This window comes from Apodemus sylvaticus, chromosome 3 (genome assembly GCF_947179515.1).
Source record: "Apodemus sylvaticus chromosome 3, mApoSyl1.1, whole genome shotgun sequence".
NCBI classification, from domain to species: domain Eukaryota; kingdom Metazoa; phylum Chordata; class Mammalia; order Rodentia; family Muridae; genus Apodemus; species Apodemus sylvaticus.
In genome coordinates this window covers 152,232,273-152,257,604 of record NC_067474.1, presented here as the reverse complement: position 1 = coordinate 152,257,604, position 25,332 = coordinate 152,232,273, and the positions used below count along the sequence as shown (strand labels likewise).

At 50.6% G+C, this 25,332-nt stretch overlaps 1 protein-coding gene across 2 annotated transcripts in view; it reads left to right on the top strand.

Annotated features, from left to right (window-relative positions):
• Positions 1–17,699, top strand: part of Pla2g2f (phospholipase A2 group IIF) — a 31,199-nt gene extending 13,500 nt beyond the window's left edge. Inside the window, exons 2-8 of one of the 2 annotated variants that reach the window (XM_052177857.1) lie at positions 621–772; positions 8,935–9,125; positions 10,366–10,606; positions 11,210–11,262; positions 13,724–13,868; positions 14,806–14,915; positions 15,793–17,699. In XM_052177857.1, the coding sequence (XP_052033817.1) occupies positions 10,494–10,606; positions 11,210–11,262; positions 13,724–13,868; positions 14,806–14,915; positions 15,793–16,007 (636 nt within the window). In that variant the 5' untranslated portion in view covers positions 621–772; positions 8,935–9,125; positions 10,366–10,493 and the 3' untranslated portion in view covers positions 16,008–17,699. Of the gene's footprint in view, positions 1–620; positions 773–8,844; positions 9,126–10,365; positions 10,607–11,209; positions 11,263–13,723; positions 13,869–14,805; positions 14,916–15,792 lie in introns of those variants that run through there. The other variant, XM_052177858.1, reaches the window with a different exon arrangement.
• Positions 17,700–25,332: the final 7,633 nt, after the last annotated feature.

The following is a 25,332-nucleotide window of genomic DNA, read 5'->3' as shown; positions in this document are numbered from 1 at the left end:
TGTTCCATGGTGCTGCTATATGGAATTCTTTATCTATTTACCAGTCTCCAGGTTTTGGTTGACTGGACGAAGGTCTTCATTTCTCTTGGGAAAGTGTCTAGGAACGAAATGGCTGGGTTATTGTCATTTCAAGAACGTTTGTGGGCTGGGGATGTTACTTAGAAGTGCTTTGCATGTGTGCCCCGGAGGGGGGTCTCTAGAAGAACAGAGAGGGAAAAGGAGAGGGTGATGGAGAGGAGAGAGAGGGGGAGGGAAAAGAGGAGGAGGGAGAGAAGAAAAGAGAGGAAGAAGGGGAGGAGGAGGGAGAAATGGAGGAGGGAGAGGAGGAGGGAGAGGAGAAAAGAGAGGAAGGAGAAGAGGAGGGAGAGGAGAAGGGAGTGGAGGAGGGAGAGGAGGAGGGAGAGGAGGAGGGAGAGAAGGGAGAAAAGGAGGAGGGAGAGGAGAAGGAAGAGGAGGAGGGAGAGAAGAATGTGTAGCAAACTGTCCTCAGCACCTTCCCCATGTGCTAATTTACTATCGATGCATCTTTGGTGAAGTGCCTGTTCAAATACTTCATTCATTTTTAATGATCTCCTCCTCCCTCCCCCACCGCCCTCTCCTCTTGTGCACATTGAATCCAGGCATCAACCGAGTGAGGAAAATAAATGCTCCACTCTCCAGCTGCTCACCAAGCTCTTCCATTCTCACGGGACGATCTAGGAGAGGCCAAGAAGTTAAAGACTCCTGAAGTCTGATGAGCTGACGACTTTGCCTGACATTCTGTGATTGCCAGGTCTGCCAAGGACTGTGCCAATTGATACCTGGTCACGAGGATGCTCTCTGGTGTGCACGTTTGTCTTAAAGATTTATCTTATTAACTCAGTGTGTGTGTGTGTGTGTGTGGTGTGTGTGTGTGTGTGTGTGTGATCAACTCCCCTGGAACTGATGTTACAGGTAATCATGAGGGACCTGATATAGATGTTGGGACCCAAACTCAGGGCCTCTACAAGAACTGTTTCTTTCTTTCTTTGTTTCATTTATCATATGTGTATGGTATTTTGCCTTCATGTATGTCTCTGCACCATGTGTGTAGTGCCCATGTAGCCAGTAGAGGGCATTGGATTCCCTGGGACAGGAGTTACAGCTTCCATGTAGGTGCTGGGACTTGTGCAAGAACAAGCAGTGTTCTTAACCACTGAGCCATCTCTCCAGCCTGTTTTTGGTTTTGGATTTGTTTAGTTTTGAGACAGAGCATCATGGGCTGGCCATGGGCTCTTTATCCTTGATGCCCTCCCCCTGCAACCCCCAAGGACTGACTTACAGATGTGTACCACCATGCCCAGCCCATTTTCCTTTAGAAATTCCCTAAACTCAAATTAGAAATTCCCTAAGCTCAAATCTCACACGTAGACCCACACATAATTTAAAACAATTTTCCCTTACCATATATAAAATGCATGTAATTCCCATGGAAATCATTTCAGCACGGCATCCTAGCCGTCAGCACATTCACTGTGTTGCTCAACGGTCCCCGCCATCCGCCCACAGAACTTTCCATCTTGCAAAACTGAAACTCTGTTCCCAGGGAGAGCATCAAGAGTTCCTGCTCCCCTCTCAGCCCCTGGAAACCACTACCCTCCTCTTTGGCTGCTGTAAATTTGAACCCCATGGAAGCTGGACTCTATGGTGTTTGTGTCTATGAATACCAACTTAAGTATTTCATTATGAGATTAATGGCCTTATTGTTTGTTCCTGTTGGGAGATGTGTTGGGACTTCCTTCCTTGAGGCCAAGCAAAATGAAGGCAGCATAAATATCCAAGCATCCTCAACATATATATATATATGTTTATATATATATATATATATATATATATATATATATATGTAAAATGTTCTTTCAAGTATATAATTTACTTTTTTATTTTTTTTTTTTTTGAGATAAGCTCTCAAATGGCCCTGACTGGCCTCAAACTCAAGATGTAGGAGAGGATGACCCTGAACGTCTTTCTATGTTTTTTAAAGATTTACTTCTTTATTTTATGTGAGTGCCCTGTAGCTGTCTTCAGACACACCAGAAGAGGGCATCGGATCCCATTACAGATGGTTGTGAAGCACCATGTGGTGGCTGGCATTTGAACTCAGGACCTTTGGAAGAGCAGTCGGTGCTCTTAACCGCTGAGCCATCTCTCCAGCCCAAACTTCTCATCTTCCTGTGTCCACCTTTCAAGTACTAAGATGGCAGCTGCGTACCTCCATCCTTGCTTTATGGGCACTGAAGTCAGGGCTTCCTGTATGCTGTCTCCCACTGAGCTGCATTTCCAGCCCTTAACTCAGTTTCTTTTTGTTTTCTGAGCAGGGGATCGTGTAGCCCAGGCTGGCCTCAAACCCTTGATCCTCTTACCTCTACTTCCCAAGTGTTTGGGATTGTGGATGTGTGGCCACCGTGCCGGCTTCGACTCTTTCACAAACAAGTTTATGTAACTATGACCATGATCTAACTCTCCAGGCCCTCAGCGAAAGAGTCCCAATGATAGTCACTCCCTGATCGGTTCCACCACACACTCCCTCCTCTGAGCTAGCTAACTAACCTATTTTCTATCTCTGTTGCCTGCCTCAGATTTGTATGTGAATGAATCACACAACAGTGTTCGATGTTCATTGAAGGAGAACAGCCTTCAGTGACTGCTTCCCTTTCCTGACATTTTCCCCACATCCTATGGCATTTACTGACACTGGATTCCTTTTTGTTTGTTTGTTTGGTGTGTCTGTGTCTGTGTTCTTGTATGTAGGTATGCATGCATATATGTATATATGTATGTATGTATGTATGTATGTATGTATATGTGCATGCATGTATACAGGTGTTTAAGTATGTGTTCTTGTATGTATCTATACACATGTGTCTATGCATGTATGTATTTATGCAAGTGTGTGTATGTGGTATGTATGCATGTTTTCACCCATGTATGTATGCAGGTGTGTACACATGTGTTCTTGTATGTATACACATGTCTATATGTATACATATGTGTATTTACGCAAGTGAGTGTATGCAGGTGTGTATATGCAGGTATTTGTATGTATTTGCACATGTGTGTAGGCAGGTTTATGCGCATGTTTGTACATGTTTATGTATGTGTGTGTGTGTGTGTGTGTGTGTGTGTGTAGGCTAGAGGCCCACATTATGTCCCCCACTTACTTTTCTAAAAAAGTCTCTCAGTACACCAGAGCTTAGCTAGACTCACTGAGCTGTGAGACCCATGCATCCTCCTGTCTCTACCTCTCAGGGCTGGGGTTACAGGCATGCTCCACTGTGCCAAGTGGCAGGGTCTAACTCAGGGCTTCATGCTTGTATGGAAATGGTCTACCAGCAGAGCTCTAGGATTGCAGCCTCTGTATGGCTTTCAGTGATCGGCTATTATGTGCTCTCATAGCTAGTCCACATTTCACATATGCCCTGGCCCGTCAGTGGAATGTCTGCCTCCTTCTTGGTTGTATCACACAGTGTGACTGTGGACAGTGTACACATCCCATGGATACCTGGTTTTGTCTCTTTGTATGTAGATCCTGGGTTGTAACTTTTGTTTCATATGGAAAATTCTACACCTAATGCTTTGAGGAAGGGCCAGACTGTTTTCCAAAGCCACGCGAGGGTTCCTGGGTGTGGAATTCTCACCATCTCTTTTCATGAGAGTTGTCTTAGTGGGTGTGAGGCATTCTCTCGTGGCCGCTTTGATTAGTATTTCTCTAGTGACTAACGATATTAAACACCTTTCCAAGGGCCTGTTGGTCATCGCTTTATCTTATGTGGAGAAGCTACTGTCCAAGGTCCTTGTTATTTTGAAAACCAGTTGGGGGTCTGGAGAGATGGCTCAGCAGTTAAGAGCACTGACTGCTCTTCCAGAGGTCCTGAGTTCAATCCTCAGCAACCACATGGTGGCTCATAACCATCTGTAATGAGATCAGGTGCCTTCTTCTGGTATGTGTCTGAAGATAGCCACAGTGGACTCACATACATTAAATAAATAAAAAGAAAGAAAGAAAGAAAGAAAGAAAGAAAGAAAGAAAGAAACAAAGAAAGAAAGAAACAAAGAAACAAAGAAAACAGGTTGGTTTCGCTTTATTGCTGACTTGTGAGAGTCCTTGTATGTTCAGGGTACAGTCTACGACGTGTGATTTTCACCTGCCCCATGGGTTACCTTTTTACTTTTTTTTTTGATAGTATAGTTTGCAGCACAAGGTTTTAAATTCTGGTGAAAATTCAATTTAGTTTTAATGTCTCTTGCGTTATTGTTACACGGCTTAGGAAGCCATTACCCAATCCAATGCCACAGAGATTTACCCCCACACTTTCTTCTAAGACTTGTTTCCCATTCTAGTTTTGTTTGTTTTTTGTTTTGACACAGGGTCTTGCTGTGTAGCTCAGGCTAGCCTCCCCTCATTGGCCAGTCTCCTGCCTTTGCGTCCACAGTGCTGGGATCACAACCACACACGGCCATACCTGGATGTTTTCTGAAGTCTTATACCTTACACATAGGTTTCTGATTCATTTTGAGCTAATCTTTAAAAAGAGAGAGAGATTTATTTTGTTTTTAATTATATTAGGTGTGGGTATCTGTATGTGGCTAGGTACATGTGGGTGCAGTGCCCACAGAGGCCAAAAGAGGGCGTTTGGTGGATGCCTCAGAGCTGGAGTTAGGCTACAAGCAGTTGTAAATGGATTTATGATCCTCCTGCCTCCATCTCTCAGATGGGAGCCAGCATCAGGTTGTGAGCTGAACTAAGGGTTTCGTGCATGCTGGGCAAACATTCTAACAACTGAGCTATGTCTGCAGCCCTTAACTCGATTTTCTTTTTGTTTTCTGAGCAGGGCCTTGTGTAGCCCAGGTTGGCCCCAAACCCTTGATCTTCCTACCTTTACTTCCTAAGTGTTTGAGATGGGAGGTATGTCAATTAGTTTTAAAAAAAATCACATTTATGTAACTGTGACTATGATCTAATTTTATACATCCCAAATGACTTAATAGACGCAGGTGCTGAGACTCAAATTTACATTTCCTCTTAAGAACCTCAAGCACTCTTTGCTCCTGAGCCATATCTCCAGCCCTCATTTTGAACTAACGTTTGTGGGGGGCAAGAAGAAGGGGTTCAGGCCCATTCTTTTGAACGTGGCTATCCAGATATCTCCTGTAGACTTGTTAAGAAAAGTGCTTTTTCTTTATGTGTTGTATTAATGGGCTTGAGTTTTCAGCATACACATTCTCCATTTCTTCATCAGCGTCATCCATACACCTTTGATACCTGGGGTATTTTTATAAATGTACTTTTAGGGTTTTGGTTTTTAAACACTCATTTCCAGCGTGTAGAAATAACAACTGTTGGGCTGGAGAGATGGCTCAGTGGTTAAGAGCACTGACTTCTCTTCCAGAGGTCGTGAGTTCAATTCCCAGCAACCACATGGTGACTCACAACCATCTGTAGTGGGATCTAATACCCTATTCTGGTGTGTCTGAAGACAGTGGCCGTGTATTCATACATAAAATTAAAAAAAAAATTGGAACTGTTATTATTTTAGACTTTCTTATTCTACTCTGCAACCCTGCTGAACTCAGTGTATGAATTCCTGCTGTGTAGATTCTCCAGGGTTGTTTTTGTTTGCACATGGCTTTTTTTGAGACACCGTCTTCTTGAGACTGGCTGTTTGGGAAGTCAGGGCCAGTCCAGCCTGGCCCTGAACCTTTGGTGCTCCTTCTGTTTTCCCTTCCTAAGCACTGAGATCACAGCGTGAGACACCCCTTCTTCTAAAACATTAAACAGCGAGGTGAGTGTGCACAACTGGGTCAGAGCTGGGTGATTCACCTTCCCGAGGATGGGGAGGACTTAAGCGATACTGGGTCAATGACTGATGGTTCATCTCTTTATCAGAACCATCCAGAACTCAGTGCCCTCATCCTAAGGGCAGGAGTTCCTCGCACTGGGGAAAGCTTTTCTGCTTTGTTTCTCAGACCCGGTCTCAGTATGTAGCTCTGGCTGGCCTTGAACCTGTGATTCTCCTGTCTCTGCCTCCTGAAAGCTGGGACTTCAGGCAGACATAACTCGTTATGCCTGGCTAGACCTAAGTTTCTTTAATTACCACAGTGCATATGGTACTATGTCCTGTGAATCCTTTATGGTCACATTGGTTGGGGATGGAGCTGGGCCTTTCTTAGCTAGTTTATAGCCATGATCTTCCTGTCACCAGAGGTCAGTTTCAGCCAAATGAAGAAGACACTATCCCGACAGGGTCGGACCTCGAGCACGTGATATCAACAAATGTCAGGCAAGAGTCCTCATAGGGACTCTGATGCTAATAGAAGCATTCTTTTGTTGTTGGTGGTGGTGATGGCTTTTTTTTTCTTTTTTTGAGTCAGTGTCTCTCTATGTAGCTCAGGCTGGCCTCAAACTCATGGGAGATCTGCCTGCTTTTGCCTCCTAAACACTGAGATTGGGCACATGTGTCACTGGGTCCAGGAACAGTTGCATCTTTTGGGGTCTTAGTGTGTTTTCTCTCTGTCTCTGTCTCTCTGTCTCTCTGCCTCTCTTTCTCTCTGTCTGATTCACTTATTAGCCCAAGTAAGACATTGTCTGTAGACTATAGTTCAAGTCGAACTTAGATCTCAATTTTCTAACTTATTTATTGGTCTGGATTTTGCCACATGGTGTTTCTTGGTTGGTTTGATTACACCCGAGATATCATATGCTTTCCCCCTTTTAAATCTGTTAACATGGTTTAATACACATAGGCTGGATTTAGTATAAAAAAAAAATCACTCAACCTTTCATCTCTGGAATGAAACCAGCTTGGTTATAGTGTACTTTCTTGCTTATGTGCTTATATCCTTGGTTCTTACAGATTCCGCCTGTCAGGATTTAGATAGGAGGTTCCGTGTCTCTGGTCAGAGGAGTCTTTGGTCTATCCTCTTTCTTCTGTGTGATGCTGTTATCAGCTTTGTAATCAGGATAAACATGGCTGGGGGGGGGTTAGTTGTAAATTCAACATTTCCTTACTTAAATGTCATGAGAGAACTCCTATCCATCCTTTTCCTGGGCTTCCTGGACATTCATATGGTGAAGATTTTTTATTTTTGGTTTTTGAGACAGGGTTTCTCTGCATAGCCCTGGCTGCCCTGGAACTCACTCTGTAGACCACCTGGCCTCGAACTCAGAAATTTGCCTGCCTCTGCCTCCCAGAGTGCTGGGATTAAAGGTGCGTGTGCCCACTGCCCGGCTCGGTGGAGATTCTTGAGCACCCTAGCCTAGAGCCTCAGGATGTGCTTGTATTTGCAAAGAGTGCTTTCAAAGAGGTAAGTTAAAATGTGAGCAGACCCTAACCTACTTGATTGCCTGTAAAAACTAAAGCCATAAAGTCACCCCCTACCCCATGGCGTCTCTTTGCACCCATCTTCCAGAAACAGCTTAGGTTTATAGCTGGCAGGTTGCTCTCCCACAAGTGGAATTTCTGGGCCGACCAGTTTATTATTCATTATTGAGTACTAGCAGCTTGGAAAGGGAAGGCGGGACCGGAGGAGTCAGCCCCTCCCTCCCGGAGGGGGAGGAGTCAGGCCCAGCTGAAGACCTGCTTGACCTGCTGACTTGCTCTTCCACCAGAATTGTGGGGTACAAAAGCCACCCCAGTGGCTTTCTGGGGTCCCAGGTCTTGGCCACATCTTGAATGCAGGTGCTCCCAGCTTCTGCATCCTGGGAGCTGGATCTTCTTTAAAGTTCAGTGATCTTCTTTGTGAGAGGCGGATGCAAATGTAAGTGTAAAACTAGAACTCAGCTCCCTGCAGACACAGACAGCAATACCAGCCTTGCCACTGCCAGTCTGACATGGTGGAGCAAACTGTTGTCACCGGGGGAAACCCTGGGGATCCTTGAGAAAATAAGGGCCCCTGCTCTCTGGAGTCCCCAATCTGTGTCAAGGTCTACAAACCAAAATGTACAGGAACCTTCAAAAGAACACATGTCCAAATACAAATTAGAGCCTTCCCGTGTGAATGTGTGATTGGAGGCTGCCAGGGGCTTCTGTGGGGAGAGAAGGGACCTTCCCACAGACAGGAAACTTGGAAGAGGATGGGTTGGGGGATGGTGGGGGACAATGAAGGATGACTGAGATAGCTCCCACTGGCTTGGGACAGCCATAGGAGGAAGTCTGGGCGTCCTGAGGAGGAAGAGACACTTCAGGGGACCCTTGTCAACAGGATTGGAAACATTGGATGAGGAGAGACGTGTGGATGAGGGGTCACGTTGGGTACCATTTCCAACAGGACTACTTTCCCAACCCAGTTCACTCCAGGCCCTTGTCACCATCCAGCCTTTAAAACTGAACCCCGCGCATGCCCCAAAGCAGGAGAGCTTGCCCTTGGCGATTACAGTTTCTGAAAGGAGGCCTTAGTACCCAGACTCCACAGCTGAGGGTGGGCACAAGCAGGCACAGAACAGGGAAGGAGGCCACTGGCCAGGATCTCAGCCTGGAGATGGAGAAATCGGTCTCTGCTCAGATGGCTCAGGCAGCTCTCAGATCTCAGGCCCTCTCTTCTTTTCTGACGCCATGCAGTAGACGGTAATGACAGAGACCAGCCACACACACACAAACAAACAAGCGACTCATGCTAATTCCCTGACTCATTGGACCCTCCACCAGAGACTATAGTACCACTCGGGGAACCTACAGTGATTTTCAAAGACATTTGTGTGTGTGTGTGTGTGTGTGTGTGTGTGTGTGTGTGTGTGTTAGAGAGAGAGAAAGAGAGAGAGAGAGAGAGAGAGAGAGAGAGAGAGAGAGAGAGAGAGAGAATGAATGAATGAATGAATTCAGGATCAAGGTAGGAGATCTGTTATCGGGAGACTGGAGTGTTGTTTGAAGCCCTGGGGAGTACTAGACGGCCTCACTGAGTGTGGTCACTTCCCACCAGGACAGGATTAAAGAGAACCCTGAGAGGCCTTGCTCCTGACGAAGCAGGTGAGCTGGGGGCTTTCTACCACATGCAAGTGCTTGAGTGTCTTCTGTTTCAGTCTTGGGGAGATGGCCGCCACCAACATGGCATGAATGAATGGAGCCCCCTTCAGATATGAGGGCGAGTCTGTCCATCTGGACGGGGGACAGGTATGTGTCCACACAAAGCCACCTCATCACCAAGTCTCCTTCGCTTGGACAGACTTGGGTTCCTCTGAACTCTCTTCTGAGCTGGGCTCTGACAGTTTGGCTTGACTGCAGGTATCTGCTGGGTCCATTTCTAGCTACAGGCCTGTTAAGATGGTTCAGCTGAAACTTCTGTCCTTCCTTTCTGACATGTCCCATGTCTGAGGAGATCCTCAGCTTCTGACATACCCTGGGGTAATGCTTGATCACCCTGATTTCTCCAGGAAAAACTGTCCAGGCAGCTTAGCTGGAACCTCTGCCCTTGCCGCATTCTCTCCGTGATTTTGAACTCCTCTCTTTGCCTGGTTTTATTTACTTCTTTTTTCTTAGTCTTCTGCAAGGGTATTAAGTGCCTTTAACTGCTGAGCTATCACTCCATAAAACAATATTTATTTTTATGTGTATGAATGCTTTGCCAGTGTGTATCTGTGTGTGTGTGCCTCTGTGTGCCTCTCTGTCTCTGTCTCTGTCTCTGTCTCTCTCTCTCTCTCTGTGTGTGTGTGTATGTGTGTCTGGACCACTTGCATGCCTGAAGCTGTAGGCATGGGCAGTTGTGAGCTGAATGTGGGTGCTGGGAACTGAACCAAGGTCCTCTGCAAGAGCAGCCTGTGCTCTTAACCCCTGAGGCAACATTCCAGCTCTTCTCCACCCTGGCTCCCTTGAGACATGGTCTTATGTGGGCCAGGGTAACCTAACACTTGCTATGTAGATGAAGACAGACTGGAACTCCTGCTTCTCCCGACTCCATCTCCCAGGTGCCAGGATTACAGGCACGTGCCGCCCTAACTGGCTTTCTGCTGTGGATGCATCCAGACCCCTATGCACTCTGGGAACTTAACCCTCTGACAGGCCTGTATTTGGAAGCAAGTCCAATCTCACTTGCTCACTGCAAGGCCATAGTGCGGTGTCCCCTATAGGAAGGTCCCTTGAAGAAAGTATCTCTTTTCTCAGACAAGTGTCGCTGTGTAACATTTTCCCTAGCATCTTCTAGCTAGGGATGGAGAGAGCTCAGCCCTTGCTTCAGGTGCAGGGGGTGGGGCTAATTCTTGATCAATACACCCCACTCCCAAGCCCAAGGGCTTGGGTAGGCTGATGTGGGGGTGGGAATTTCACCAGCCAGGTGTGGGAAGGGCTGTCGTAGTGGGAGGGAGGAGGTGGAGTCAGCTGTTTCTAGGACATCCGTAGTCATCTGCCTCCTGCACAGGGACATCACCTTAGCACTACCCTGCCAGTGTGCGTGACAGCGTGAAGCTGGGGCCTTCTCTCCAGAGACTTCTGGGCATATCAAGGATCTCCCAAGCTCTATGTCGCTGGCCTCCCAAAATCCAAGGCATGACAGATGGGGCACAGGCCAACCCCAAAGGGTTCAGGAAGAAGGTGCTGGTTAAACACTCCACTGGACGGAAGAGCCCAAGCCTCAGGGCCTCTCCTTCTCAAACCTCCAGGTAGGTGTTTGCTGCCCTGGAAGGGACCATGCCATGGAGAGAGGTAGTGGAGGGGTAAGTGGATCTACTCTGGAGTCGGTTCTCCAAGAAGGAGATCGCTGAGTTTCTGCCTGCTGAGCAGAGGTGGCCAGCTGCATTCTAGTGCTAGAAGGACTTTGGGACCATTTAGTCAACTTCATTTTGTTCTTGCAGCCCAGAGAGGCTGAGAGATCTGCCTGTGGTCACTCCACATTTGCAGAGAGCTGGAACTAGACTCCAGTGACCCGGGTCCCTTCATTTTAGGTTTTAAGATCCAGTTGCCAAGTGGGGTCCCCATGACAAGGGTCCTAGGACTCCTTGGAGTATGGACTCAAGAGAGCTGGCTCCGGTGTGGGACAATGGCTTCCTAACTTAGAGCTCAAAGTTGGAGCTGAAATTGGTTCTGGTGGCTCTGCCACTCTGGGGTGTGTTCCTCCTGGGAGACACAGGCCAGATGGGGAGGTGCTGATCACAGCGCTGGGTGACAGTAACTAGGGCAAGAGAAAGCATGGGTGAGGCCTTGGGTGAGACCGGCTATGGGCAGCTGGAGAGGAGGGGTTCAGGACGGCTATTCCTCTCTCTCAGGTCCAGCCTGGGTATGAAGAAATTCTTCGCCATCGCAGTCCTGGCCAGCAGTGGTGAGCATGGCTCCCAGGAGACCTTTCTGATTCCCTGCTCCCCACCCCCATCCCCCAGCCTTTTCCTAGAAACGTGGACGCCTATGTTGTGGGTGCCTGTGTTGTACCACTGGGAAGCAGGTCCTTCCTCTCTCTGGGCCTCTCCACTTCCCTGCCAGGCCTCATCCTGTCCTCTAGGGGCTGTTTAGTTCTGGACACCTGTAAACAAGCCAGGAGCCTCCTTTATTTACGAGCTATGCTAGGCAGGTGTGGAGAGCTGAGCAAGCCTCATAAACTGGCAGTGTTTGCTGTCATCGTGGGCCCGAGCATATGGATTAATGACTTTCCGTGCTGGCAGGAGTTAATGAGTTTGTGCGCGGTTAGATGCATGTCTGTGCATGAGTGTAGGTGTGTCTGAGCATACACGACGTCCGTAGGCCCCACACGTCAGTAAAACACAGCTCACGGCTGGCTGGCTTCTCGGTGTACATCCATGTTCATTGAGATGGATGTCAGTGACCACAGTGAGTGAGTGACAATGGGGAGGGGCATAGCTCTACAGGAGCGTGGTGTGTGTGTGTGTGTGTGTGTCCTAGGGCTGATACCCAGGGCTTCCTGGATCAGAAGCATGGATGATCCTGAGGCTTCTAACACAAGCCTGACCTGACCTTGGATCCCCAGTGATGGGTTCATTGTGGCCAGACATAAAAAAGGGCCGATGCTGTCAGACAAAATGACCCATCATTTAGAAAACAACCCTTCATGTCTCTCCCAAACCACTGGTCCCAGGAGACAGAACATAAGCTATTTCTTCTACCTGTGGACATGGTCTTCATTCTAGATAGACTGATTCTCCCACGTGCCATGTGCAACAGCTTTGTGAGGTACAAAGTCTGTGTGTATGTGCACACGCGCACGCATGCATGAATGTATGTGCATGTGTGTGTGTGTGAAGTGGGAAGTGTAAGGGAGTATGCCTATTCTGTGTATAATCATATATGTTTCTTACTTTCACCCTGTGAGAGCTGACAGTTGGTGGTCAGAAGCCTGGTGCTGCATATACCCTTACCCAGGGTAAGATGCCTACAGCTAAAATAGGAGATAGAGCTTCCAGGACAGCCAGGGCCTTACAGTGGCAACCAGGTGCTGCTCCAAGGCCCACTGCAGTCCCTCCAGATTCCAGCTTTCTGATCCTGGGCTTCCTGCCTCTCAGAACATTTCCTTGTACCAACTGGCTTAGCATCCAGCTAAGGACAACAGACCAGGTTCCTACCTGAACTCTGCTACTATGATCCTGTGCCTCCTGGGCAAGCCCTTTTACATTTTGAGCCTTAGTTTTCTTAACCTGCAAATGGGGATAAGACCTCCCTCCTGCTGGTGCGCGCGCGTGTGTGTGTGTGTGTATGTGTGTGTGTAGTAGCTTCACCCAGGTGTGTGTGTGTGTGTGTGTGTAGTAGCTTCACCCAGTGTGTGTGTGTGTGTGTGTGTGTGTGTGTGTAGTAGCTTCACCCAGGTAAGGACTGTAGGCCCCAGGCTCACTGCACTGACTCAGGACAGATAGATCAGTGAAAGCCACACCCTAGAAGGGACCATAAGAGAAGGAAGCAGTTGACAGAGGAAGGAAGGATGAATGGCTAGAGGGCCTGGCCATTGCCTGGAAGCTAATGTCTGCTGGTGGCAGAAGTGACTTTGCATTGCTCCCCCCGCCCCCCGTGTGTGCACTGTGCAGAGACACACCTTCTCCAGGACTGTTGGCAGGACCCTGGCTCCCTTGAGTCACAGAGACACCAAACGGAGGTCATAAAGAAAGTGCAAAGAATCAAATTCCTGTAACTCACGATAGTATATGGCATTCATGGCCCTCTCCAGTGAACCAGACATTCGGAATGACCTCTTGGGGGAGTGCTCTCTGATCTCATTAAGTTGACCAGGCTGGGCTTGAACCCAGTCTATAGCCCAGCCAGCCCTTGTGTGATCGATCCCTCCTGCCTCAGACTATTTCATGAGTAGGTGGACCGTGGACCGTCGAACCCAGCTGAAATGTGATTCTGACTTTTAGTAGTTTTACGTTGCCCTGGGTTTATCAGGAAGTGGCTCCATCAGAAGCCATGCATGTGAGGCAGAGGGTGTGGCTGAGGACCCCTGGGTCCGGGTTCTCTTACATCACGTGACAGTGGGACCCTAGGCAAAGCCTCAATTTGCTTATCTGTGATAACAACATCAGGGGTTATGGCGAGAACTGTAATGAGTTAGCAAATGCGAGGGCTTAGGGCACTGCCTGGCCTGCAGCTAGCGTGAACCATATTTGGTCCCCCGGATTAGACTGAGTGACACCCCAGCCTACAGGATTTTGTAAGTTTCTTCCCCTTCCATCCCTTCTCCCCTTTCCCGCCTCACTCTGTCTTGGCTCTGAGGAGCTCCTGGGCTAGCCTTGGCTCTGAGGAGCTCCCAGGCCAGACTCACACTCCCAGCTTTCTTGCAGTGGTATCCACCGCCCACAGCAGCCTGTTGAACCTGAAGTTCATGGTAGAGGCCATCACACACAGAAACTCCATCCTGTCCTTTGTGGGCTACGGCTGCTACTGCGGGCTGGGGGGACGCGGCCACCCCATGGATGAGGTAGATTGGTAGGTTCTGGAGGCCTCCTGTGGTGAGTGATGGGAGCAGACACAGACTGAGGAGGAAGGGCCGGGAGCGTCATCGTTGAGATCGTAGATGTGTTTGCTGCCCATATTTCAACCTTCTTGCTCGAGGAAGGAATGGCATTTTAGGTCCTAGTACAGACGAGGAGGTGCCAGTCTCATGGCCGATGCTTCCCAACAGCAAGGGACATCATGGAACCTTTAGACCACGCTTCCTCCCGCAGACTAAGAGACCCCGGAAGCCGTGGCTTCTGCTCACACAGCCAGCACCAAGTCTGGTGCCACTGGGAGCAGGCAGTCAGCTGCCCTCTTTTAGAAGGGGCGGGGATAACTGCTCTGCATTTATCCTTCCTTGGCCCATTGCCTGTTAGCCCCGCCCCCATCCCATCCTCTCCCTGGCCATCCAGCACAAGCAGGTCTGGGTTTGAAAGCCATGGTGTCCCTCTTACCCTCCCTCACCTGACTGGGTTGCTGGGACACCTGACCCCTCTAGCAGCTCCACTCTGGCCCTAGAACCCTGACAATGAGTCAAAAATTCAGAATGCCAATGGCAGTTCTGTTTTACTGTGTGACCTTAGGCATGTAACTCTGCCTCCCTCTCCCCCAGACTGTAGATTTTTATTTTTTTTTAAGATTTATTTATTGTTATATCTAAGTATACTGTAGCTGTCATCAGACAGCACCAGAAGAAGGCTCATTATGGATGGTTGTGAACCACCATGTGGTTGCTGGGATTTGAACTCAGGACCTCTGGAAGAGCAGTCAGTGCTCTTAACCACTGAGCCATCTCTCCAGCCCCAGACTGGATCTTATAGACTGATCACGAGGGACTAAAGCAGATGATCTGAGGTCTCTGCTGAGGGCCAGGGGTAGGACACAGGTCAGCTACCTACAGCTGTCTGCCCACCTCTGTCCCTGTCAGGTGCTGTCACGCCCATGACTGCTGCTATCAGAAGCTCTTTGACCAGGGCTGCCGCCCCTATGTGGACCACTATGACCACAGGATTGAGAACGACACCGTGATTGTCTGCAGTGAGTCCCTCCCCTGACACTGTGGCTTGGAATGGGACCTTGGCACCCCAAAGTGGGGGTGGGGGTGGAGGTGGGTGGATCCTAACACAAATTCAGGATGCCTCATGATTTCCCAGCAGACCATGGAAACTGTTTTTGGGATAAGACTAGCCCAAATGAGACACTGCGACACTAAAGGTTAACTGTTGGTTTCAAATTTGTATTAGCATAAAATGAGGAATTAGAATAAGCAGCATGAATTTGGGTAGAAACTACCTTTCGCTACTTGGCCTTTGCCAATCACTCCCTAGGAAAGTGGGGGTAATTCTCCCCTTTCTAAACTCTTCCACTAAAGGAAGGAGTTTAAGAGAGTAGGTGGTGACAGATGGGGTGGGTTTACCCCTTTCCTTCTTAATTTTTTTTTTTTTTACTTATTTGTATTTGTGTGTGTCTGCCTGTCTGTATGTGCACCATGTGTGTGCATGTACCCATAGAGGCCAGCAGATGGCGACAGATTCCCAGTAATCAGAGTTACAGGCAGTTGTGAACCAGTTGACATGGGCACCAAAAACAGAATGAATCTGGGTTCTCAGCAAGAGCAGCCAGTGTTCTTCACTGCTGAGCCACCTCTCCAGCTCCCATATCCCTCGTTTATAGCCTCAGTTGTTCCCAACTATACAATGGCCACATTAGACTTCAGAGATGCTCCAGTTTTACCCTGTGCTAGAGGCACTCACAAGGCACCAGCCAGAGCAGGGCACCCTAAGGGTCAGGGTGGCACAAGACCTACCAGCTTTAAGTCATATCCCAAAGGACACTGGGGTCTCAGAGTCAGCTTCCCTCCCCCTCCCCTCTTGTCTTGACATCACCCAGACCCCGTATCTCCTTTCCACGACAGCTGAGCTCAATGAGACAGAGTGTGACAAGCAGACTTGCGAGTGTGACAAGAGCCTGACTCTGTGCCTCAAGGATCACCCATACAGGGACAAGTACCGAGGCTACCTCAACGTCTACTGCCAGGGCCCCACACCCAACTGCAGCATCTACGACCCGTACCCAGAGGAAGTCACCTGTGGAAACAGCCTCCCAGCGACCCGTCTCAACCTAGCCTGACTGAGGTCTGAGAGAGAAGACGGTGGAGTGTCCTGCTGGGGTCTGCAACTGATGTGTGGGGCCAGATAGGGTGAAGGACTATCCTGTGGCTCTGTCCCAGTCCTGTAGTAAGCTCAGTTCTAGAAGATTCTAGAAGGCCAGGGCTTGTGAGTAACATCACTCTGTCAGCCTCGTACTAAGCATCTGGGGGGGGTCTCTCCTGGATATGGAAGGAAATGATATGGCCCCAGATCAACTCCAAGAACCTTTGAGACCCTTCATGGGCCTGGAAATTCACTCCACGGCAGGCAGAGTGACAGCTTGAGGCCTGGATTCTGAGAGACCGTGGAGTCCCCACAAGCTGACATAAAGAGTCATCTCTGCTTTTCTGACTTGCGGCTCTCTAGAGTCTCATTCACAGAGCAGGTGACCCCATCCAGCCCTCAGCCAACGGGATACATCTAGGCCCAAAGCCTGACCTCTGTTACCCAGAGTGCCTCTGGGCAGGTTCCGAGGGCACAGGGACCCCATGTCCATAATAGCTGCACATATGGGGACTGGCAGCAAGTGGCCTCATGTCTGCACTTCTTCCTGTCCCTCTGACTCCTGCACAGAAGTAGTGTGTACCCCACCATTGTTCTACCCACATTCAGCAAGCCAGGGCTGCTGGGAGCTCTCTCTCGCTCTCTATGCAGTGAAGGGCCTGCAGACTGTCACTGGGGAAGACACTAAGGTCTGGGTTAAAATGTGGAAGGGAAAGTCAAATCAGGAGACTGAGAGGAAAATTCAGGTGGAGAGGGAATGGGGTAGTTAAGAAAGGAGTGGGAGAGAGGCGGAGGGAGGTTGTAACAAGACAAGCCAGTTGCCAGACACGTCAGCGGGATAGCAAGAGAAAAGATGGCGGCAGGCAAGGGCTAGTGTAACTGAGGGCACTGGGCCCCATAACTCTGGGGAATCTTGGGCAGAGGCGAGGGCTCCTGCTGGCAGGTCACCTCTGCTGTCCCCAGCCTCGGATTTCTTCAGGTGCACTCCCCTTGTGCCCCGCCCCGCCCCCGTCTTGTCTCTCCTTCCATCTCAGAGTCAGCAGTGTCTAGCCCTACCTCATATCTGTCTTCTACCTTCATCCAATGTTAACACCATGGACCTGTGGATGCCAGCCCCATCGGGACGGGGAACATGAGAACATTCACAGGGAAGCTCAGCTTGTGTGACTACGTGGGACATTGTCACTGGGGACAGAGAGCCAAGCAGGGTGGTGGTGCAGGCAGGGAAGGATGTTCACTCAGATAGCGGTGTCTACAATGGCAGCATTGGCAGGAAGGGGTCACTGTGTGCGAGAGGGACCACTCCAAAGCTCGCCTCATGCAGGTTGTGGTGTGATATGGTGGTCACCGATGTGCACTGACCCAGCTTGACCCAGCCTTGTGATCTTCCTCATTTACCCTCTCAGAAGCTCAGTCAACAAACCTCCCTCCTCTTCTCTGCCTCACCAAGCCAGGGGTGGAGCTGGATGGGTGCCCAGAGAGCTTCCTGCTGAGTTTTGACCACACACCTGTGCTCCTCCATGGGCATATTCCTATAGAGTAGGGTGGGCCAATGAGACTCTACTGCTGTGGGATCCAGCTCACCTGTACCTCGGCCCCCTCCCCCTGTCTCCACAGAATACAACAACCCTTCCTCAGACTAATAAAAACCCTCCAGTCTTGGCTGCCACTGCTGGGTCCTTCTTAGGGTCAGGGTGGGTGCATTCCTAGGTCTCTAGTGCCGAGGAAGACAGGTTCCTTGACATGTCACAGCTCGTAGGGCTCCATTTTCCCCTCACCCTCATGCTTTTGAGGGAGATATGGCCCTGTGAGACTAAAGGCACAGGCTGAGAAGGTAGGAAAGTGATGCCCCAGTCATGGGCATGGGCATAGGGACCCACCACTCAATGATGGCGACCTGTGTGGGCTGCTTCAGCCATCCATCTTGCCCATTTGTGACGATGAGCTGAGATCCAGAGAGTTCAGCCCCTGTCCCGAAGTCTCCGAAGCCACAGCTGTGCTCCGAATCGTGAAAACGGCATTCGGCTACCCCTCCCTGGTCCCTCCATCCTGATGTGCAGCAAGGCAGAGCGGCTGAAGTCCGGACACCGCCCTCTTTTAGGGCTGGGTCTCTGGTTGTCCCTTCTGGGATGGAACCTCTGGCTTAAAGGTCACAGCTTGGGGCAGCCAGGAAAATGGCAGCTGTCTTAGTGAGCAGAATGAGGGCAGGAGGGTCAGAGAGACAGGAAATCGGTGCCCTCCTGGTACCAGTTCCGAGGCCAGATGCCTCAGACAGAGAAAGTGGGGCCGCCACGGGAAGCTGTGGCGCAAAGGCATCTAGGTCCCAGCCCCCACCTCCTCTCCCATTCAGATTCCTTCCGGTCTTCATGTCTGTTTCTCCATGTGCACATGTCCGGAGCCATGGGTGTTTGTCCTATTGCTGAGATAATCATCGCAACCGACATGCAACTGGGGGAGCACAGGGTTTATTCGCCTTACACATCCCTGTCACCGTTGATCATTGAGGGAAGTCAGGGTAGGGCTTTCAGCGGGACTAGAGGCAGGAGACAGAAGAAAGCAGCTCACTCAGTGGCTCCCTAAGGCTTGCTCTGTTTTCTTTCTTATATAACCCGCCTCTGCCTAGGGATGGCCCCGCCCAGAGGCTGGACCCTCCCACGTCAATCACTAATCCGAGGAAATGCCCCGCAGGTGCCACTACAGGCCAGTCTGATGGAGGCAGCTTCTCAGTGGAAGCTCCCTCTTTCCCGACTGTAGAACGTGTAAAACAGACAAAACCAAACCTGCACGGTGTTCCTGAGGGTATGGGGGAGGACGTTCCCAAGGGAGGCGAGGCTGACACGCATGGATTCTGTCCCCCGCCTCGGTCCTCAGTGAAGCGGCCTTTCTGCGTAGCAGACCCAGTTCATTATGAGATTCTAGAAGAAGACAGAGACGCTGTGTCATCAGTGTCCCCCGGAGATGGCCTCTGTTCCCCAAGAGCCCAGGCCTGGCAGGTGAGGAAGGTGTATGGGACCTGCACACACAGTATCCTATGGTATGCCAGTACAGATGAGGACGTTCCAAGTCTGTGGGGTTCCAGGTGTGCCCCGGCGGCCATTCGGGGTGAAAGGAAGAGCCGGAAAACCAGGACCTTGAGAGGGGCTCCTCGCTCCCACCGTCTGTCTGTCTCTCCTTTGTTATTCCTGCTCAGCCTTTCTGAGGCCTGAGGTTGTCTGCTGAAGCTTGAGGACGAGGCTGCCCTTGCCCTCTCTGATGCAGTCCTTCTCCAGCTAGCCCCTGTCTCTCCTCCTTCCCCTAGTCACAGGCGTTGGGACCCTTGGGGCTTTGTTTGTTTGTTTAATTTTATTTATTGTTTTACTTATTCACTTTATATCCTGCTCACTGCCCCATTCCTGGACATCCCCTCCCCCAATCATTCCCCTCCCCCTCCCCTCCTCCACGGAGCAGGTACACACACACACACACACACACACACACACACACACACACACGTCTCTGTGAGTCCAGTTGCTTCATCTCCCACGGAGGCCAGATTTATGACTGTTTTCTAGGACTTGGGTGACACCTGGTGGTCAGTATAGGTCACATCTGGTGCTATTCACCACGTCAGCTCCTCTGCTAGGGAAGCACAGAGCGGTCCCTACCCCATAGACAGATCTCGCCCCAGGCAGTCAATGTTCCCCTGGAACGAAAGGGTATGACCTCAACCATCTTTCATGGCCACCAATACTACCTCTCAAAACCACCATTCAGGCAAAGACCGTGGACTAGGTGGTACCCAGTTCAACCACTGGCCAGCCACAAGACCCTGGGCAAGTCACATTGCCCTCTGATTCTCAGCCTCTGCACCCCGCGGCTGGTGAATGCACAACAGAGGTCTGGGAGTCGGGTGTGACTGAGGTCAAGAACATGCATGCCCTGGTGCAGGGTCTGGCATGGAGGACAGAAAGTGTCAGAGCTGGTGATGGGGCCCCTGGCGCAGGTGTTGATCACCTGAGGGTCCTTAAGTCAGGTAGACGAATAGGAGAAGGAGGAGGAGGAGGAGGAGGAGGAGGAGGAGGAGGAGGAGGAGGAGGAGGAGGAGGAGGAAATGGATTGGCTGTGAGCTTCCCCACAAACAGAAACCTGGCAGAGCCAAAACTGTGGTTTAGTGAGCCAGTCTGGTCCTGGTTAGGGGGGCGGGGCTGGAGGGAGCTTAAGGCAATGGCTGGGCTGGAGCGTGGCTGGGCTGGAGCACTGCCCGGTTGAAGCATGGCTGGGCTGGAGCACTGGAGCACGGCTGGGCTGGAGCACGGCAGTTTACTCAGCCCAGCCTTGACTGTGAACACAGCCCTTCCTCCTCAGAGGCTGGCACAGCGACACCAGCTGTCAGGCTCCCCAGTTGTGGCTTCCTAACAAGCAGCTGATGCCACAGACTGTGACAAGCAAGGTTCTGGAGAGAAATACCGATGCTTCCTAGACTCAGAGTCAGGATCCTGGCAAAACCAAGCCAGACCTCCCTGTAAGGGCCGCCATGCAAGAGCAGCCTGCTGGAGCAGGACTCAGTCCCAGGACGGCAGTCAAGGATTAACTAAGCACCTACTATATGCACACTGTGCCCCAAGGCTGCCTTATCTCTCCTGCCTGGCAGCCACCTGAGCTGGGCACTCTTCACCGTGTCCTTTTTAAGTGTGGAGGCTAACACCCAGAGAGGCCACATAAGTCATTCATCGTCACCCAAGAACGGCCCCCTGACTTCAGTGAGCTATAATCTCAGAAAGCTTCGGGTCCAATATCCCGTCTCCTATAAAGGGGGGAAGAGATGTTTCTTAGTTAATTTTGCTGTGACAGAGTTCCTGGCAAAGCTACTTAAGGAAGGAAGGACTTGTTCGGGGCTCTTAAGGATTCATTTGAGGGCATACACAGTCCATTAAGATGGAGAAGGCACGGGAGCCAGAGCTTGTGGGAGCTGGGTCTATTGGCCTACAGTCAGGGAGGAGGGAGGGAGGGAGGAGGGAGGAAGGAAAATGAAGGAGGGGGAGAGGGAGAGGGAGGAGGAGGGGGAACAGGGAGGGGAGAGGGGAGAGGGAGAGAGGGAGGAATGCTAGTAACCAACTAGCTTTCTCCCTTACCTTTTTATTCAGTCTGGGTCCCTAGTCATGGAATGGTGTCTACCACACTCACAGTCTTATCTCCTCGCCAAACTACCCCCGAAACACCTCAGAGGAGCACTCGGAGGTGTGTCTCCTAGGTGATTCCAAATCCAGATGGTTTGTAAGGAAGTAGATATCATGGGAAGTGAGCAAGATTTCAAACCGGAAGATGAGGCTTGCCTTCCTGCGCTCTGCAGACACAAGCCTTCATTTCCACCAGTGATCCGAGAGTGAATCACTGACTCCTAGGATCTCTCCAGTGATCGGTAAGACCATGCATGAAAACGCGCACAGGGTTACACAAACCCTAGCTACTCACCACAGTGAGGCGAGGAGGCTGGGGGAGGCCCTCCTCGTTCCAGCCTCTCTCCCTCCTGGCCACCTCTGAATCACAAGCCACTTCTGTGTCCCTCAGGTACAGTCAGAACCAGGAACAAGACTTCCTGGGGCGGGGGGGGGGGTAGCGTTGAACCCGAGAGTGACCGCTGAGTTCTCCCCGTAGTTCCCAGTTCTGCTTCTTCTGGGACCAGCCTGAGGAGGGGACTTCCTGGACACAGTCAGGTTCAAGCTGTTGGGCAGCATCCCAGCTGGGTGACAGAGACCAGGGAATAGGACAGTGTCTGCCTTGGGATGGGTCAGGAGTTGCTGGTGTGCACTAGATTGGCACTCCAAGGCTACCTGTGCCAGCAGCAGGGCCTCGCACCATAGCTCCTGCTCCCACACTATGATCTTGAGGGGCCTGAGCCACATCCCCTGCCATTTGAGCCACCAGCAGGTGCTCGGGGACCCACATTGCCACTCCTTGTCATCTGGCAGCTCCCCTGAAGGATCTAAAGCCACCTTCTATGCCATCTCCTTCCCAGACTCACAGACACCCTGGAGTGAGGCTCGGCACGACACCTTAGCAGTTCAGCCTCAGCTCCAATGCATATAATCAGACCTCGAAGACAGACAGCCACTCTGGGGTCCCCAACCTCTGTGGAAAGCCTATTCTACCACCGTGACATCTGATGGCTTCAAGCAGACCCGGAGAAGTGCAACAGAGTGTAAAACCCCATCTGTGTCTGGAGCCTGTATGTGGCTCTAACGCTGTGCCACATGGAGTCCCCATTGCACCTCCTCCATGGGGCACCAATGCCATCGTGGTCCCAGATGCCCACTTTGCTCAAGAGGGATCCAGGGCCTAGGAGGTTGGGCTGCTCAGAGGCCCCGAGGTGGAGAACATGAGAGCTCCCGATATCTCAGACATGTGGCTCTAAGGACCAAAATCAGACTGACTGTAAACTACCCTGGATTTGACTGGACAAAGATCTCTGCTACACCCTCAAAACACCACCTCTTTCCATCCCCGCCTTCAGAGCTACTTGCAAACTCTTTCATATTCCAATGTCTTCTTTAAATACACACACACACACACACACACACACACACGCACATACATGTATATACGGACCCCATGAATGCCTGATACCTAAGGGCAAAAGAAGAGGTTGCTTGATCCCCTAGAACTGAAGTTGCTGATGGTTGTGAGTTGCTATGTGAAAACCAGAAACAGTTCCCCTGCAAGAGCAACAAGTGCTTTTGATGATATGCTGTCTCTCCAGCCTCTCCAGATGCCCGCTTCCCTCCACCCGGCTTCACATACACATCAGTGACAGCCAGGGGGAACAGAATCGTCGCTCGCATGAAGTTCTGGGCTGTGATGCGTTGGACAGGAAGAAAAAACGCTCCCTCGAGGGGAACCGGGGCGGGGCTAGTAGTGTAGATAGGACACGTGTTTCAGATCTGGCTGTAGGGGAGCCGATCACCGCAAGGTGGGGGAAGAATGGCCCAGGTGTCCTGCAGAGGAGGTGCTGCTGTGTGGGAGGCACCAGCGAGGAGCACACACCAGGAGGCTGAGTCTAGATTTTTCCTCTTGTCTTTTATTTGCATATAATCATTTCGCTCGAGTATTTTGTAAATACAGAATCGGGCTGTGCTGGCAAGGCTGCGCCAGCAGCTTGAAGGTGAGATGATGGATTTAAGAAGTATCCGATCCCCCCCCATTATTCTCCGTGCATCTACCTGGGGTGGGGGTGGCACATTCAGCCCTCCCAACTCCTTCTCCTCTTTAGGGTCTCAGACAAGATGTCAGCCTGCATCCCTTGAAAGAGCCTTCCCAAACAGTGACCATTGCTCCCTAAGTAGACACCTACGGCAGCACCTCCCAAGTTATTTATTTGGTCCTTGTGTCCTTCCTCCCCAGTCTGACTGCTCCTCGGAGGGAACAGACTTTCCTGGCATGAAGTCAGTCCCTGATGTAGATGAATGGCTGCCCTTGCAAGAGCTCGCTGATTTCCTGCAAGCACCGACGTCTCCTTTTACAGCCCTAAGGCTCTCTGCTCTGACTCCCGGCATGACACTGCCTGGGACTCACACCACCCTCCATAACGCATGCCATCTATTTCCAGTGCAGAAGCTGACCCCAGTGGCAGAAGAGACCTGCATGGGACACAGTCACCCAGCCCTCCCTGCTGAGTATCATCCTGACTTCTCTTCTCCCACCACAGTTGTCATTCAGACATCTCTCCAGGTTGAGACCAGTCTGTGATATGACAGGAACCCCCAGCAGGTGACTGGCTCTAGCTTAACCTAGCCTAGCCTAGCCGCACTGGCATGCCTGAGCCCCCTGATGTTCCTAGGTCTCAGACCCCTGCCTCCCTGCCCTGGACTCCATGTTTACTTTCTGTACCTGGATAGGCTGGGGAAGAAAGATGACTGTGGTTTGAACTCAGGGCCCTGACTCCCAGGCCCTCCGCTGGCCCTGCTGTCACCATGCGCTTGGCTTGCTCAGTCTGGAGTTTAGCCTCTGGCACTGGTAGAAGCTGCCGGCTGTGGCTCTCAGCGCTCTCCCTGGAATTCAAATTTCTCAGACTTGACGTCTGTGTGTTTCTTTAAGTCTCTGAATCCCTGCTGCTCAGCACTGCACGTGAGACACAGTACGAGCTCAATACACTTGCGTTGGCTGATCTACTATGTGAAGGAAGCCCCGTGTATTCTCTACCACTGCACGCATCCAACCATTTCCCCCAATACCTCCTGGGGGGAGGGGACAAGGGCAAGTGGCCACATTCCCACAACCTCCAAGTCTGGCCCAAGAGCTGAGAACCTGGCAGTATCAGTGAATAAAGACCAGCATCAGGGTTGGAGAGAGGGCTCAGTGGTTAAGAGCACCAACTGCTCTTCCGAAGGTCCTGAGTTCAAATCCCAGCTACCTCATGGTGGCTCACAAGTAACGAGAAATGGCACCCTCTTCTGGAGTGTCTGAAGACAGCCACACTGTACTTATATATAATGAATAAATACATCTTAAAATAAATAAATAAATAAATAAATAAATAAATAAATAAATAAATAAATAAATAAAAAGACCAGTATCACTAGCTTGTTAGGAGGTAGTTTCCCCAGTCTGGCCATCTCAGGAATGAAATCCACCTTGCCGGCAGGATTAAAACTGAGTTCATGCTCCAGGGCCCCAGAACCTAATTCCAGTCCTGCTTCTTCAGGTGGTCCATGTTGTCTGTTAACCGGTGAGGGGTGTGACGAGGGACGATGACCTAATTGACTGTGAGCAGCTTACCTGATCCCTTGTTCCCTTATTCTAAATTCCGAGCAAAAGGTGACCCAAGGACCCTGAAACCAGGTGACCCGGCTCATGCCCGGTCACCAATGTTAACTCCCTTGTTTAACCTCTTATGTCAAAATATGATCAGTCAGTGCAGCGGCCCACCCGGCTGCCCCTCAGTTCCCGTCCTATGAAAGTGTTGAATGCTCTCCCTTCGGGAATGTGGTTCAGATTGTGACCTGGTGCTGAGCTCTCAGAAGACAAAGCTTCCATTTTAAGCTCCCATATCTGGAGTGTTCTCGGTTTCCTCTCTGAGCCCGACAGCTGTGTAATCAGCCACCCTGAAGCATCACAAAAAACCACAGCTTCCTGTATGAGGCCCGTGGCTCTGGGCACTGTGGCTTAGCCTGGGCTCGGCTGAGCTCTTCCATGCTTGCGGAGTCTGGGCGCAGTGACCTGCTCGTACTGATGTCCACCCAACAAGCCCTCATCATCCAGGAGGCTGAGCCTGGGGCTTCCTCCTGATGGATGCAGGGGTCTTGACAACAGACCTGCCCTGGATCTCA